This window comes from Stegostoma tigrinum, chromosome 4 (assembly GCF_030684315.1).
Source record: "Stegostoma tigrinum isolate sSteTig4 chromosome 4, sSteTig4.hap1, whole genome shotgun sequence".
NCBI classification, from domain to species: domain Eukaryota; kingdom Metazoa; phylum Chordata; class Chondrichthyes; order Orectolobiformes; family Stegostomatidae; genus Stegostoma; species Stegostoma tigrinum.
Genome location: NC_081357.1, coordinates 67,263,812 through 67,281,708, shown reverse-complemented (window position 1 = coordinate 67,281,708; position 17,897 = coordinate 67,263,812). Strand labels below are relative to the sequence as shown.

Genomic DNA, 17,897 nt, shown 5'->3' with positions numbered 1-17,897 from the left:
GTTGACAGAGTTGAAGCTGAAAGCATATAGGTGTTTGTGGGATCGAGAGTGGATGGTTTTAATTTTTATTGATATTTGAGGTGATTTCGACAATGTTGCTAATCACCAATGCCTGGTGTAATGTCTGTTGTGAATCACTTGTCACCGAAATCCCCTGAACTTTTCTGGTGTCCTCTTTTGTAATAGTCCTGGCAAATGGACATTTCACCTTTGTCCACTGACAAAATGCTGTTCTACAGTTCATACTCACTTTAAATTAGTATGGTGATATTTAAAAATCAGTCCCCCTCATAACACTCAAAGTTAGTCTAAGTTGTAGTAAACCACTCATTTTCAATTTAACTGTGAAGTAGTAGACTGCTGCTCAAGTTCATTTTTAGCTAATATTAATGACTGAAAGGGGAAGACAGTATTCCACAGTGTAGGATCAACTTTCACAGGGGCCAGAATCTTTAAATCAATGCTAACTGGAGGTCCATGGTTTTGCCAATATTCAACCAATTTTCAACGCCATCTATTTTCCATTAATTTTAATGAAGACTTGACCTTTTCGCTCAACAAAATTAATTCAAAGTCTAGTAAATAACATCCATTCATTCATATCGTCACAGGGAGCACAGTAGCGTTATTAATAATGCATAACAGGTTAATATTGTCTATTAACTTCAAAAGAACTAACAGCTGCAATATTGTTGGAGGATCCAGACAACATCAAGTTAGCAACTTGAGTACGTTACAAAATCTGAGATTGTTTGTGCATTATAGACATGTTTTACTTTCTCATAATGATCTTACAGCTTGGTTATAGTTTTACCATTGTTCACATCTTGCAGCTTCGGAATTTAATCATGATTCCTCACAATGTAATTTAAAGAATGAATATTTTATTGTACTCTACAGAGATTAAGAAAATACATGTTTTAGAAAATATATATATAGACTGTAAAAAGACACAAAATAATGGCTTGTAGAACAAGCTGAAAACAAATTATGAATGCAATGAAACACCAGAGACTTGAACAGGATGTTTAAATTAAGATCATCTGGCAATCATTTCCAATTTTTTTTGGGGGGGAGCGGAGGAGTTGAACAGATTGATCAAAGTGAAGAATGTTAGTCCTGAGGAATAGAAAATTAATAGTTTCTAATAGCTAGAGAATTGTTTACAAGATAAACATCAGTGTGAACGTCATTCAGTGCTTCCTGGTCATTCATTCAGAAAAATCCTCCACCTTCCTGATGAGGCATCTAACTGATTCTTGATTTCAAAGTTCTCACATTCACTAGCCTACCAGAAATGTGTACTGATTTCTCAGAGAGGTTCCTGTTTCCATATGTTCATTATTTTGGCTTGTAGTTCTCTTTGAGGTTGTTTTCTGATTTGCATTTTCCACAAAAGTTGATTGTTTTATGTATCTCTATAACATGTCCTCACACTGTCATCCATCTGATGCTGAAGAGCCCAAGTTTGTCCATAGATCTTCATCACTCTGACAATATGGAGCAACCTCCTGGCATTTTTCTGTACTGCCTCCAGCACCTGAATATCTTCTGTATCAGAGTGACCAGGAAGGGTCACAGTCTTCAAGCTGTGGTTTCAGTAGTGCACTATAGAGTTTCTAATGTTTGGTGATGCAGTTCAGCATTCTATTGGTTTATTGAAAACTGTTTCCCACTACTCAGAAACTGTGATCATCAATTCAAAGACTCCAAATCATTTCCAAATATATCTTGAGTAACTTCATTAGCATCATGAGGTAAACATTTTGCCCATTATTTCGAAAGGAATAATGTTGAAGAACATTTTAGTATCTTACCCTCTCCCTAGACTTAGTTTTATCCAGTTAGAAATGACTTATTCTCTGGTTAGCTCAGAGGCCCTCATAGCCAGAGGTAAACAGTGCCACCTAGCGACTGAATTTGACATCTTGTATCATGAGGCTGCACAGTGGCTCAGTGTTTAGCACTGCTACCTCATAGCACCAGGGACCTGGGTTTGATGCCACCCTCAAGCAACTGTCTCCATGGAGTTTGCACGTTGTCCATGTGGGTTTCCTCCCAAAGTCCAAAGGTGTGCAAGGATAAATAATACAAGGATTAGGTTGGGGATGGCTCTCACTGGGATGAGTGTCAGAGTGGACTCATTGGGCCAAATGGCCCATTCCCTCATTGTAGGGATTCTATGGAAAGCTGGCAAAACACCAAGAATTAGATGAAAACCCGCATCATTTTCTTGTCCAGGCCTCACTTAACATCCAGCTGATAATCCATGCCAGGTATTCAGAGGCATTTGTGCCTGTAAAAATTGGTAGCCCAGAGGCCACAGGTCAGGCAAGTTTCAGGAAGTGCTGGGAAGGGAGGGCAAGTGAAGGGTGGGAGTGATCCAAACTTCCTCTGTGCTGCCTTAAGTAGCGCTCTGCTCTGTTTGGTTCTATAGTGGGTCTGCACAGTTAAAATAGGCAGGGTATTCATATTATCAGAGATAATGGGAACTGCAGATACTGGAGTATCCTAGATAACAAAGTGTGGAGCTGGATGAACACAGCAGGCAAGCAGCATCTTGGCCTGCTGTGTTCATCCAGCTCTACACTTTGTTATCCAGGGTATTCATGTTATCTGAGAGGACTTCATATTGTACATATTTATGAATCAGCTGCCCTTATCAAGTGGATGCTTTAATTGTCCAAGAGAACAGCAATGATACTGTAGTCAAACAACTGGAAATGAGTACTTTGAGGATTTTAAATCCCTTCCATCTCAGTTTTTGCAGAGGAAAGGACTGAATTTCCCTCTGTCAGAAAGTATTCAAGCTACTGAGTAGTTTAATGTGGAAGTCTATCTGGTAAGAGAGCTCTCTGTTCGAAGTACTCATCCAATATCCTCCTACCCTATCTTTATCTGCATAAAAATGACAACGTAAAGAAGTTACTGGTCAAAAAAGAATGCAGCAGTGCCAGAGATGCACATTTTGAACCTCCTTCCCTTTTGAGATGCCTTATGCTGTAAGTGCTTCAAGAAGTTGCATCCAACCTGACGCATTCTGACATAGTGTTGTTTGAACCTGTGTGTAACAGCTTATCCCAAGAAGCACTGTACTTATTATTGCAAAAATTACTACAACACCCAGGGGCTCTAAGTCAGCTCCGAGACCAACTCAAAGCGTTTGCATCCACTCAAGCAAAGGGAGCATTTGAGGACATAGATTAGGTAGCAGCTGAAAGAGGAAAGAAATCAAATTGATGAGTTTCCGCAAGGCTGCTAGCATAATATTTTATGATGATCATTTTTTTGCGTAAGGCATGAAAGACTTCATAAAATAATAAAATAATCTACAAATATTTTCAAAACTTTAGCCCAGTAATACTGCTGCTTATAACTACTCCTGCCATGTGAGGTACTGTCATGGTATGCCACACCTGTTTGTCTCTATCAATCTCATGCATCCACTGTAGCTCCTCTAGAACCACTCTGCTGTCGTAGTGGCAGCCTAAAATGTTAATGCGTTAGTATTAACAGTTTTTTAACATGGGCTAATTGCTCAAATCAAATACTTACTATTCCTCTGTTGGTTTTAAAATTTCTTTCTGTGATCCTGTTTTTCTTGTGGATTCCCTTATGCCATATGGAGCTGGAAAAAAACAATTTGCCAATTCGAAAAAAAGGCTCGACAAAAAGAACGCGGTAACTTTTCACACTCATTGCTTTCTTTTATACTCAATTATTGAGTAATTTTGATACAAGAATTTAACCATGGAGTGACATTTGGGCATAGCTGAATGCATGAAACAAAAAACTCATCAGTGTACAAGTCTAAACACAATATAACCATAATTTAAAATAGTCAGTGACAAGAAATTTTAAAAGTGGTATAGGATAAAAACATGTCTCAGAAACACTCCAATTTTTGCTTTTTTGGGTTCAGTACTTGCCCAATTGATACTATAATTCATTCACCAGCACAGAGATCAACCAAACGTAACCTATCTCTTTTCAAAAGATAAACTAACTTGTGTGAAGAATTATAGTAAATTCCACCTGGAGTAATCAGGTTCATCAGAAAAGCAACCATACTCAAATATGTTTAATTGGCTATGAAGTGTTATACGATGACCTGAGTTATCGACGCCTGTAAATCACCATTATCTTGTAGATAGAGTGGTCAAATTTTATTCACCAACCCTATTTGCAGATTTCCCATATGATAATCCATGCAGAATATACTCTGTTCACTGCTGCCACCTCAACCCAATACCTCTCCACCCTATGCTACTCATTGTTCTCATCCCAATACTGGGTCAGAAGATGGGAATTCTACAAGATCTGCAGAGAAAATCAGGACCCAAATCCAACTCTAGCTCAGGCAAAATTACTGACCAGTGCTGACTTGCAAATTAAATCACTGATCAGTAAACAATGCAAAATATGTTGCTCAGCCTCTTCTGTCTTCATTGTAATGGAATGTTACAATTCTTCAATATCAACTTACGATCTGTGATGATTGCATCAAACAACTTCCCTCTCCTCCATATATTTTTTGAGGCATCAGAAACAAGCACATCAATATAGAATTCCTCCAAGCCATATTGGCGAAGGTTAGCCCGGATGTTCTCATCTGGTCCTCTCCATTTCTGGTTTTTCCTGCTGGCCTTACCTGAAGAAATATCCAATGCCATTATTTCATGGTAATCAAAGTAAACTTTAACATGAAGCACAATATACTCACTGTATAACTAACAGATGGAAAGTTGATTTAAATCTGATTTTTTTCTGGTCTTTTTTTCACATGGACAGTCCTCAGAATTTATTTTTCATGCTTTTACATCTTGCACTCCTTTCATGTGCAAACAACATTTTATCAATTAATGTCTTTTGGCCTCTAACCTATCCCCGTCCTTCCTTTTTCTCCTGCCGGCCCCATCTCCACTTTTCGACACCGTAAAACCCATCAGAAACCTGGCTCTTGAGAGTCATGCTGGACTTGAAATGTTAACTCTGTTGCTTTTTTAATAGATGCTGCCAAACCTGCTGTCTTTTCCAAGCACCTTCTGTTTTTCTTAATTTCTCACCAAATTCCCACAGACCCCAATGCACACTCTATACTCCCAGCATACTAAACATCAGCTGGTCGTCACAGTCATTCACCACACTTCCCTACACTATCTTTGTAATCTGTACATAATTACATCACTTCAACATTTTCTTTGGTCTTCTGAATACTGACATTCCATGTCATCTGTCACTTTACTGCACCATCAGTGATAAAGCTTTCCACTGCCTCCGTCCCACACTCAAGTTCTGCTACCTGAAACACATCATCTCTCAATTTCTCTCCCCTCTTTTTAAAACAGAAAATACCTTGCATTTATACAGCACCGTTCAAGTGTTCAGATGTGCCAAAAAGCCTTAAGCTAATTACAGACAAGAGTGCATATTGTAGAAACAGAAATCAGATGAACAGCCAATAAATCTGTTTTAGTACAAGTGGTTGAGTGTTTAAATGTAGAACAAAAAGACCTATTGTACTGTTCTGTAAATTCTGCCATTGCAAAGTTTTAAATCCTTCAGAACAGACTGATAGTTAAAATTTAAACTAAAAAACATTACCTTTAACCAAGTAGGATTCCTTCAGTAGAGCACTGAAAAACAAATCCATAACCTAGCCTGAAGCAAGTTCCAGAGTGGGGTCTGCACCTTCCAAATCAATGACACGAATAATATGACTGAGCCAGATTTTCTAAAAACATTGACCTGACTTTCAAACACTCCCCTGAACCTCTCCTTCCAGAGCCTGGTGTCAATTGAACTATTTTTCTTTTGTGAACTTCCTTGGAACTTTTAATTAAACATAATAGTGCTGCATAAATAGAAGCTGTTCTCATGCAGAGTACCACGAAACCTAAGTCCAAAATTTACCCATTCAAGTTAAAGTAGGAAAAAGCTTTAGAAGCAATTTCTTTTTGTAAGCAAAAACCAATTTCTTCAGTAAAGTGCCAGAAATAAACTTACTCCTGTTTATTTTAAGAAAGACATATTTCTTTTTAAACAATGCAAAAAGTTTTGAAAGGGTTACTCACCACGTCCATGAATAATGTTGTAGTCAATGTCTGTTCCACATACATAGGCACCAAAATGGGCACAAGCTACAAGAAGACTACCTAGGAAAAACAAGGAACAATAACTTCAAAATGAATTTCTTTATCAGGACCACCCTATAATAAAGAAAGGGATTCAGAGATAGACTGTGAGAGGACAATAAGGCATAGGTGCAGTAGGCCATCCAGCTGATCAAATCTCCCCTGCCATTCAAAGAGATCGTGTTCATCTGATAGTCCCCAATTTTATTTTCCAGGGAGTTTCCCCCACCTCAAACAGGACCTTTTACGGGACACATGCATGTCCCATCTACCAATCCCATCAAGAATCAGCTGAAAAACAGACACTGAAATCAATTTTCCACTGTTCTGATATTTGAAAACAGATCTGGATGACTTACAACCACTTCAACCTAGCACAAAAATCCCTGGGAATCACAGGTATAGTCCCTGCAATGTGTTACTTCTGATTTTCACTTTAGGGAGGTTTGTGGATGCCCCTGGCTTCATACAGAGTAAGGTTTGTCATTTAAACAGTTTGCTACCTCCATTTAAATCTGATTATGGTTATCTTCAACAGTGAGTGTAAAGTGCAAACCAGGTCAGAGGAGGTCAGTTTCAGTGGATTTATTTTGAATAGCTAGGGCACCCATTTGGAGAGGTGAGGCACCCCATGAGATATGGTCCCAGGACATCTTATGTGGGGCTTCTACAGAGAGTCATACCCGACTACAAATGTTAACTTTGCTTCACTCTCCAAAAGTGTTGCCAGACTAGGTGAGTTTATCCAGCACTTTCTGCTTTTATTATAACTTATGTGGAGAGTCAGCTGCCTTTGGAAGGTGGGGGACCTGCAATTGACACAATCCATAAAATGTGCATTAAATTACATCCAAATAAGGCAAAAAAAAGGAATTTAAAAACATATTGAGTCTTCAAATAATTAATGTAAAATTCACAGTTTGGGAAAGTGACAGATAATGTACTGGAAACTAAAGCAAATTATATCAATCCAGGACAAATGCAAACATAGCAAATTTCAAATAACCACAACAAGTTATACTACAGAACAAATGCACACTAATTGGTTTAAGCACAGCTATGGAGAAAGCAAGGGAGAATATAGGGTCCCCATGTTCCTGGGTTCATCAAAAAAAAATGCAAAGCATGAAAGCTTTACTTATGTATATCAGGTGCAGTTCACCCTGTGTATTAATATATTTCACACCAAGCAAGCACAAATGAGTTGTGTTACAAACTTCTCCAATGAACTTGAGTGATTACTTGTATAACTCCTGGTGTACCTGGGACTTGTTCAGCAACTGCTGCCAAATCACGGAGACCCCTTCTAATAGTAGGCATTTCGTTTTTCCAGTTTTGTAAATGTGGACTGGTTGGATATTGTCTGTATTCTGTCCATTACAAACAACCAAAGGGAAAATCCTGTTTGAGTCAGTGAAACAACAGATCACAAATCTATGTGCCTGGGTTTGCACCAGCACTGAAATGCATACATGATATTTGTGCCTCTGTGATACCAGACAGGCTGGTCAAATGTTCAGACAATTGGCCGTTTGAACAAAAAAGCATGTTCTTTCAGTTATTCGTAGTAAGTAAAATACAGACTGTAGTCAACCAGTTAGACGTATTTCCACAATAGTGCAGCACTTGAACAATGGGTCGATTAAGAACGAATTTAAGATAATCAATTAATCTCCTTACATGATCTGTTTATATTTGCTCAACATTACATACTGTAAAAAAAAGGACTTCCTCGAAACAAACTAAAGGGATATGTTCAAGCCCTGTATCTTTTTTGAACTACATCATAACTTGGGAGCCTATAGTTTCCCACTGATTTTCTCCTCGGCCAATGAGAGTTGAATTCTCAATCAGCACCCTTTTCTTCCATTGTAAAAATAGCTGTGATTGTTTGAAATTTGGCATTGAAGCAGTTGTGCTGATGAGAAAGACAAAATAAACTTCAGCAACACGCCTCTCTGTTCAGCAATATTTAGGTTCTGAACTATGAAACAACTATTTAAATTTCATCTATGAATTGTCCGTACAACTTGCCTTTAGAATGTTCAAACAATGCAGAGAAAAGAAATAAAAATTATTGTCAGCCAAAGAAGTTAAATATAGCTTACACTGCTATAGGTTTCTGCTGAATCCTTCTATTTACCTGTTCCCACAAATGGATCAAATACCAAGTCATTGGGTCTTGCTTTTGCATGATTTGCCATTAGAAAGGCGAGACCTGCATCCATACTGGTATTCCCAATGAAGTGACGCTTCTTCACACTGTACAAGTTGATTAACTCCCTCCGACCATCTGCAAGCTAGAACAGAATGGATCATGGCAGCAAATTAAGTATTTACTTCTTTTAATTCTCCAAATTATTTTTTAAGGATTCACTATTTCCAGCTTTTTGATCAACACTAATCAAAATATAAGATATATTGCAGCACTAAATAATGAGATATATACCAAAAGTTTCATTCAAAATTTCTAGCTTCTACTAATCAAAATTGCTGTAAAAACTCAGCAGCTCTAACAGCATCTGTGAAGGCAAAAACAGAGTTAACATTTCAGGTCCAGTGACCCTTCCTCAGAACCTTCTGAGGAAGGGTCACCAGACCCGAAACGTTAACTCTGTTTCTTCCTTCACAGATGCTGCCAGTCCTGCTGCGCTTTTCCAGGAACTTTGTTTTTGTTCCTGATTTACAGCATCCGCAGTTCTTTCAGTTTTTAATAAATTAACTAATTTTCTATGGAATCCTTTATTGTATTTCACTTAATCTTCTCAATCTATCAGGACTGAAAACCAAGAAAAAGGATAGCAAGCCCCGAACAGAGAATTTCTATCTACTGATGATATTCCATCAGTCATACAAACAGAACCAACCCTGTGCCCATGTCATTTTGCCTCTCACCAAGAAAGCTAGTATTGGGAATGACAATGTCTGTTCACATGTGATCCAACTGAACAACACATTACTGGGAGTAATCAGTGATATTCTGCTGCCTTGGACTTATGGTGACAAACAACCTGTCTCTTAATGAAGAGCGCAGCATTCACAGCGGAAAATCTGCCACCAGGTATGGCCAACTCAAAAAACAATAATATAACAAATTGACCCACAATACCAAGATGTTCACTAACAAGGTCCATATCATCAGCATACTGCTGCATTGTGGCAAAGCCTGGTCAACTTACAACTCACAAGAAAAAGCATTTACTACCTTAATTCCCACTATCAACAATGTGTCCGCAGCATCACCAAGATGCCAATGAAGTATACAGCAAACACATACTAAGCCTGCCAATGAAGTAAAAATGGGTTCAGCTGACTTGGGCATGTGCACATGATGGATGCATTTCCAAAGATATGCTGCATATGGAGATACCCCATGCCAAGAGACAGACAAGATGTCTGAAGCTCCGATTCACAGACGCAATCAAGAAACATGAAATCCTTAACATCAATCATGACAAGTCGGAAACAGACGACTGATGTAAACAGGATACCCGCGGTGAATGGAAATTCACCACCGCCAAAACATGTGGTTTGAGAAGCTCCAAAGTAGATGCTAGCCCTGCAAACAAGACATCAGCAGAGACTACCCTGTAATAGCAGGAAGCAACAATTTCATGTAGGCAGTCATGGCAGATTTTGCCCTTCCATAATTTGTTCAGTTTTCAAAGGAAGTGCAGTACATGATCTCACCTGACCACATCATTTCTGAGACTGCATTCCCATCATCCCTCACAGATAGAAGGATGCCAATCACTAACAATTACTTAAATAAAGTGTGTTTTCCTTTAACAGAGGAACGTTTGTTTTTAAATCTTCTAATTCTCCTCCAATTCCCATGAACACACTGATTCTTAGAGTGCTATAGATAAATACCCCTTGCTCCCTCCTTACCTAATGTCCACTCTTCAAGGGTGTGTTTAGACAGCATGATAATGAAAGCTCACTCTTTTATTCTGCTGACATAATGGGATGAAACAGGATCACCAAGTTATACCCCTGGCTCCACTAGAATCCCCAGGATCAGGTATTTATATGAAGTAGATAACTACCTACCAGGTAGAGATACAGCTGAATGAGGAGGAGAAAGCTGAATGTCTGATGTTGGACAGCCACTGAAGCAAATGGCACAGCATAGCACAATGGGTCCTTTTGGTGGAATGTCAGTTTTATCATTCACTGCAGTAATGAAATCATGAGTATCACTGTCTTAAAGTACTACACACCAACTTTGTTCAAGTGTACAGTGTACTGGAGAACCAGACACATGAGGAGGAGGAATTCCATTGGCAATATCATCTCAGCAGTCCAACTGAGGATAATTAGACATAGTATCCAACTCCTGTATCTAAGAAAAACTTCATTTCAGGGCTCATGGGATGGAGACTGGCATAACAAAATTCTGTACTAGTTTCCACTCACTTCATTAACCAATACCCTCAAAAACCAACAGCAAGACAAATTTTGAACCCCAGGTGTTTACAGACTATTTAACTATACAAACCACGTTATAGTAGGGATTCTGGCAGGGTAATTTACGTATTGAGGTCAATTGAGCCATTCTATTACTAGTCATGTTCAGATCAATTAAACCAGTACTTAATAAGGGGTTAAAACTTCGGGCATTTTCTGCTTTGTACATCAAATAGGACATTTACCCAGTGAGGGAGGAGTACAAAAATGTTAATTATCAACAAATATTAAATTTCTATGGAGGGGATTATTCTACAAATCCTCACCCATCTTCCAAAATAAATAGAAAAAGGCTTCTCGGGAGCATGATTCGGGTCTGTACCATAGTCTTCAAGTAAACAAAACACATGCTCTGGATTCTTTAGATTCACTGTTCCTTGAAAGGGAAGGAAGTCTAAATTCTGTGAAGAACATGAGATGAAATTTCAGACAAATTGACATGCATCACAGAAACATAATTCATCAGAACATTCTTTTTTACATTCTAGCAACTTCGATAATTAGAACATGCATTGGTTGGTATGTTAATCTTGTGAAAATGATAGTTCCCAGTACTTTGTATAATCATCTTATTCAGGAATGCCCCAACCTTCACGCTTGCTTTCTAATATTTATAAAATATTGCAGGTCATGTTTCTAGTTATAAGACAGAAGTGAACTATAACCATAGCTTCAGTAGTAAAATTCAAGCATGGGAAGATTTTTTTATCCACTTGTGGACATTTCTCGCCCTTGAGAAGGTGGTGGTAAACTGTCATCTTGAGCCACTGCATCCCATGTGCTGTAGGTTGACCCAAATGCTCTTAGGGAGAAGGCTCTAGGATTTTGAACCAGTGACACTGAAGGAATAGCAACATATTTCCAAATCAGACAGTGAATGGTTTGGAGAGGAACTTGCACGTGTTCCCATGTATCTTCTTCCCTTGTTCTTTGTGATGGAAATGGTCAGGCGTTTGGAAGTTGCTGTCTATGGAACTTTGGCAACTTTCTGCAGTATGTCTTGTAGATAGTACACACTGCTGGTACTCTGTGTCAGTGGGTGGAATGATTGACTGTTTGTGATGTGATGCCAATCAACAGAACTGCTTTGTCTCATATGGTGTCAAGTTTCTTCAGTGTTGTTAGAGGAACTGCACTCATCTAGGCAAGTGGGGAGTATTCCACCCATTCCTGACTTGTGCATTGTAGAAGATTGAGAAACAACAAAGTGTGGAGGTGGATGAACACAGCAGGCCAAGCAGCGTCTTAGGAGCACAAAAGCTGATGTTTTGGGCCTAGACCCTTCATCAGAAACAGGTTTTGAGGAAACAGGAGGTGAGGTCATCCCTGCAAAATTCCTAGTCTCTGACTTGCTCTTGTAGTCATCACTGCATTTATATGACTAGTCCAGTTCAGTTTCTGATCAATGGCAATCATCAAGATGTTGATAGTGGGGACTTCAGTGATACTGTTTATCCCTATGCTAACGTGCAGCAATTTGTATACACATACCAAATTCTTGCAGATTTCTCTGGACACCCTTTTATTCTGTCCTTGGAATGGGATGTGGGAAATACTGAAATTACATATCCCTCGATACCCGAAGAGGCTGAAGAGTTAGCCATGTAGTGAGGGGCTGGAGACACAAGTAGACCTGGCTACGCAAATGTGGCAGGTCCTTTTCATCAACCACTGGTGTCTCAGCTCAGTGTCTCTCACTAACCAGCAGTTTCATGGTTATTTTTCTGATGAAGAATTATCATGTAATTTACAAATGGCAAGGCGGAAATTGAACTCTGAACCTCAGATTGACTAGCACAGCACAATAGCCAACAGGTTATCCTAACCTTATCTCTAGATCAAAGGATCATTTGGAACGTTTTATTCAGCCAATATACTTCTTCAAATCTGCAGGCACCCTCTCCCAGTGATTCACTCATTCCAGCTAGTTTCACTCACTCTTTTCCAAGCACACATACATCCTACACATTCCCACTCTAGCTCCTGGTGTTTCTACTTGACTTTCTCTCACGATCTGGACGACAGGGGAAAGCCTTGAATGATACCCACTGCTAGTTGCCCTAAGAAGATAATGCTGGGTCTTCTCCTTGAAGCACTTTAATCCTTGTAGTGATGGTGCTTTTAATGATAGTTAAGGTGGGTAACACCAGAATATTGATCCAACAGTTATGAAGGAAAAGGAATTTATGCCCAATACTGTACAACGTGTAACTTAGACGTGATAGCATTATTTCCACAGTGATGTGCGAGTCATAGAGTCACACAGTCATTACGTTAAACAGCACAGAAAGAAACCTTTGGTCCAACCAGTCCAAGCCATACATAATCCCAAATTAAACTAGCCCCACGTCCCTGCACCTGGCCCATATCCCTCCAAACCTTTCCTATTCACGTTCTTATCCAAATGTCTGTTAAACGTCATAATTGTACCCACATCCACCACTTCCTCAGGAAGTTCATTCCATACGCGACCCACCCCCTATGTAAAAAATTTGCCACTCATGACTTTTTTAAATCTCTCTCCTCCCATCCTAAAAACATGCCCTAGTCTTGAAACTCCCGCATCCTAGGGAAAAGACTACTACCTTTAATCCTATCTATGCCCCTCATTACTTTATAAACATCTATAAGGTTGTCTCTCAAACTTATAAAGCTCCAGCCAAAAAGGGCCCAGCCAATCCAGCCTTTCTTTATAATTCAAACCTTCCATACCCAGCAACATCCTAGGAAATCTTTTCTGAACCCTCTCCAGCTTAATAATAACTTTCCTATAACCGGGCAGGCAGAACTGGATAGTATTCCATTCGTCATTATGTCTTCAGAGGCATCTCCATGACTGCTCGTTGATAATAACAAGTCATTCAGTCATTCAGATGGTGCAAAAGGTGACTGAGAAAGAAGGTGGAAGATGGTCAGTTTCTGCAGCATACCCTGTAGCTGTACATACAAGACACAGTCCAGCAATGATGGAAGGGCAGAATATTGAGCCAAGTCATGCAACAGACATAATATTGGATAGCTGCTCTACAAATAACATTTTTATGAATATTCATTTTTCCCCTCATTCCTCCTGCATCACAGGCCAATGAAGAAGAAAGCCTACTCTCAGGTCTCTAACAGTGATAGCTATCAACAAGGAAATAATTAAGCACGATTTGCGTAACTTGAGATTTGCTATCCGTCTTTGTAAGCACAACCCTGCATCAATAAGAGTGTAAATGAAAGTATGAAGTAGCAAGAGAAATCTAGGCATAAATACTTTGATGGGGATAAGTATGCACAAAACACAGACAGTTAACACACAGGTGTAAGCAGGCACTCAGGAAGGCTAGTGGAATTCCAGGCCTTATTTCATGAGGGATTGGAGTATAATACGAGGGAGGTCTTGCTGCAACTGTACAAGATAGTGGTGACACCCCAGCTGGAGTACTGTGAGCAGTTTTGGTCCACTTAATTATGTAAAAATATTATTTCGGTGGAGGCAGGTCACATGAGGATCACTAGGACAATCCCTCATATGGAGGGACTGTCTTATGAACAACGCTGAACCGGTTGGGACTCTACTCTGGAGTTTAGAAGATGTAGTGGTGATCTCTTCAAACCATATAGGATTCTTAAGAACCTTGACAGGGTAAATGATGGGAGGATGTTTGTCCTCATGAGAGGGTCTAAGACAAGATGGCATAGCTTAGAATTAAGAGGTACCAATGTAAGTTTGAGATGAGGAGTAACTTCTTCTCTCAGAAGATTGAAATTCCTATCCACAGACAGCTGTGGGAGCAGAGTCCTTGTATATATTTATGGCTGAGATAGATAGACTCTTGTCAGTAGGGGAATCAAGGGTCACAGGTAAAACACAGAATAGTGGATATGAGAATGTTGGATTAACCATGATCCTATTGAAGGATGGAACAGGTTCAAGGGGCTAAATGGCCTATTCCTGATCCTATTTCTTATGATTTTAAAACTTAATCAAAATGCTTGCTGCTTTCAGTATTATTGAAAAGCAGGTAGACTGTGAAATTAGTTAAATAGTATTAGATAAATAGTTGTATAGTATAGGCAGCACGGTAGCTCAGTGGTTAACCCTGCTGCCTCACAGCATCAGGGTTCCGGGATCAGTTCCAGCCTCAGGAGACTGTGTGGAGTTTGCACATTCTCCCCGCATCTGCATGGGTTTCCTTCAAGTGCTCGGGATTCCTCCCACAGTCCAAAGATGTGCAGGTTGGGTGGAATGGCCATGCTGAATTGCCCATAGTGTCCGGGGATGTGCAGGCTAAGTGGATTAGCCACGTTAAATGCAGAGTTACAGTGTTTGGAGTGGGGGGGGGGGGGGGGGGGGGGTGCCTGCGAGGGAAGCTGTTTGGAGAGTCAGTGTGGACTCAATGGGCCGAAAAGCCTGCTTCCACGCTACAGAGATTCTATGATTTTGTTGGCTGGAGCAAAAGTAAAAGACACTTTCCTAAATTATTGGTGGAAATGTATAATTAGAATAGCAAACAAAAACATTGAAAAGATCAAAGATTTTCCCAGAGAAAACTATTATACAAGATCCTCCATTTTTTTTGACAAGTGTATCTAATTTGAGCAAAAGTGGCAGCTTTAAATGAAGCAAGTCTGAGCAAAATCATCTTTTTTCTTGCCATAGAAGTCTCCCACCTCTTCCAAATATAGGGAATTATGTTCTGACACCACAATTGGTATCTGAAACTTTATTCAAGTTCTCATTTTTCTATTGTGCAATATGAAGTTGCCAACAGTTCAGCTATTATGAACACCATCAGTACACAACCTGTCCCCATCCCCACATATTTTGCAGGAATCACTTTTCCCACTTTAACCTATATGTGCTGAAAACAATTTTAATGCTATCTTCTGACCATCGAATCCAGTGAAGAACAAGGATGAAAAGCCCTGGTATGGTATGCCATTAGTTACACATTTAGCAATTAGTTACCAACTGAGGCATTCAGGAAGTTATTTTCTCTCTTAATATTCTCAGACTTCTAGATTAACCAACACTACTGTGAAAATAAACATAAGCTAAACCATAGACAGTATATTGAAGGAATATTATACATACATCTATCTTTTGAATCCTCTCTTTTTGTGTCAATGTTTTATTGAATGCATAAACCTTTATCTGATATGTTGAACCACACTGAAGGAATGGGATCTGAAGTAGAAAAAAATAAATATGGTTAATTTAACTCAGACCTACAGTTTTAGCAACATTCGCAAGACAATGTAGATGGTTCCTGTGCATACACACCATTCTGTCTGCAGGATAATTTTTCAGTGAGTTATAAAGTTCTTCATGTGATCTTCCTTGACCCCACAATTCAAATATTGATCTGCAAAGTAAAGCATGGTTGTTGTGTCCAAAACAATTTCTTCAAACATGGGTTCTGTTGCCATACAGTGGACTAGGTGAAACACCAGGAATAATACACATACTGTAATTCTATCAGTAGTGCTCATTAACTATCAGATTGCAATATTTTTTCCTTAAAACACAAAGGGGCCAAATTTCTCAACCTTTGCACCACGGAAACACCCACATCAACGAACAAAGGTCAGAAAAAAGGTACAGCAAATAACCTACCTGGAAAAACTCTTCCTGTTACCCGAAACTCTTCAGTGCTTCCATTAGTTGATGATGGTGGGAAAAAGAACTCAATTTGCATTTAAACAGAAAATACAAAATGAGGCAATGAGGAATAGTTCTAACTTCCGACCTTATTTTTAATTTACAAAGTGTGGAGCTGATGAACACAGCAGGTCAAGCAGCATCTTAAGAGCACAAAATCTGACGTTTCAGGCCTAGACCCTTCATCAGAAAAGGGGGCATGGGGAGAAGGTTCTGAAATCAATAGGGAGAGAGGGGGAGTGGCCGAAGAGATTACAAGAGAGTTGCAGTGGGAGAGAGATCCCCTGAGGTTTATTTTTATTTACATAGTTCTGTTGTGAATGCAAAGACATTATGATTTGGGGCTGATGCCAAAAGCTGCATGCTTTGGTGGCTGTACTACAGCTCAGATTGAAGAGAACCCTCTGACTGCAGTTTGTAAGTACTCCATGCTCCCCCCACTGGGACAGTCATTAGGCCTCTAGATCTTCAACAGTAGCCAGAAGGGCCAGGGTCTGTGGGACATATCAGAGCTCCAATCAGTAACTGAAAAAAGTATTGGAATAATCCTTTGTGAAACACTAAGAATTAGTTTTGATGGAGAAGCACTCCCTAAACCTTTATTAGCCAAATTTCCAGGATTCTCTGTGTTTTTTAATAGGTCATTTAGTCCACTGTGTTTATTCAATCATTGAATTAAGCCATGGGGGAAATCTGTATACTAATTCCATTTAACATTTGGCAAAAAAACCTAAAGAACTGCAGATGCTGGAAATCAGAAACAAAAACAGAAAAACTGAGATCTGGCAACAACTGTGGAGAGAAAGCTGAATTAATGTTTCAGGTCCAGTGAGACTTCTTCAGAATGGTTGTACTTAGGAAAAGGTTGGTATATATGCTGAAGATGATATGGGGGGAGGACAGAACAAATGATAGGCAGAGATGGAGCCCAGAGACAGAGAGAGAGAGAAAAAAAGAAAACAACAGTTGGACAGACAAAGAGGGTAAAGGTCAGCACGGGACAATGAATAGCTGCTAATGGGGACCATGGGTTGGTTGTGGTAGCAGTCCATGTGATGGCAAGGCCTGGTGTGTTGGGGTTGGGGTTAGGATATGGAAGAAGGTGCTGAGGCTCCAAGATAATTGAACTTGATATTGAGTCCAGAAGACTATGGTGTTCCTAAGTAGAAAATGAGATGCTGTTGTTCCAGCTTGCGCTGAGGTTCACTGGAGCGCTGTAACAAACCTGAGACAGAGATGCTGGCCAAGGGATATAGTGGTGTGTTGAAGTGGCAGGCAACTGGAAGCTTGGGGTCATTTTTGCAGGCAGAACATAGGTATCCTATAAAACAGTCACCCGATCTGCGTTTTGTCTGCTCAGTGTAGAGGAGAACATATTGTGAGCAGTAAACACAGTAGACTAGATTAAGTGACGTGCAGGTAAATCACTGCTTCACCTGGGAAGGTGTGCCCAGGGCAATAGAGGGAGGTGTTGCCTCATGGGAAGATGCTGTTGGAGTGTGGTGAGATGTTGGGATTGGAGAAGTGGACCAGGGTGTCCTAGAGGGACTGGTCCCTGCAGAAGGCTGATGAAGGAATATGTATGTAGTGTTGGCATCCTGCCAGAGGTGGAGGAAATGGCAACTAATGATCACCTGGAGGTG

General features: G+C 39.7%; 1 protein-coding gene across 2 annotated transcripts in view; it reads right to left on the bottom strand.

Moving 5' to 3' along the window:
• trmt11 (tRNA methyltransferase 11 homolog) overlaps positions 1–17,897 on the bottom strand; it is a 94,548-nt gene that overhangs the window by 64,194 nt on the left and 12,457 nt on the right. For both annotated transcript variants that reach the window (XM_059645389.1, XM_048531900.1), the window contains exons 4-10: positions 15,877–15,958; positions 15,688–15,780; positions 10,871–11,005; positions 8,278–8,434; positions 6,075–6,155; positions 4,487–4,651; positions 3,556–3,628 (exon numbers count right to left, since the gene is read on the bottom strand). In XM_059645389.1, the coding sequence (XP_059501372.1) occupies positions 3,556–3,628; positions 4,487–4,651; positions 6,075–6,155; positions 8,278–8,434; positions 10,871–11,005; positions 15,688–15,780; positions 15,877–15,958 (786 nt within the window). The remainder of the gene's footprint in view (positions 1–3,555; positions 3,629–4,486; positions 4,652–6,074; positions 6,156–8,277; positions 8,435–10,870; positions 11,006–15,687; positions 15,781–15,876; positions 15,959–17,897) is intronic.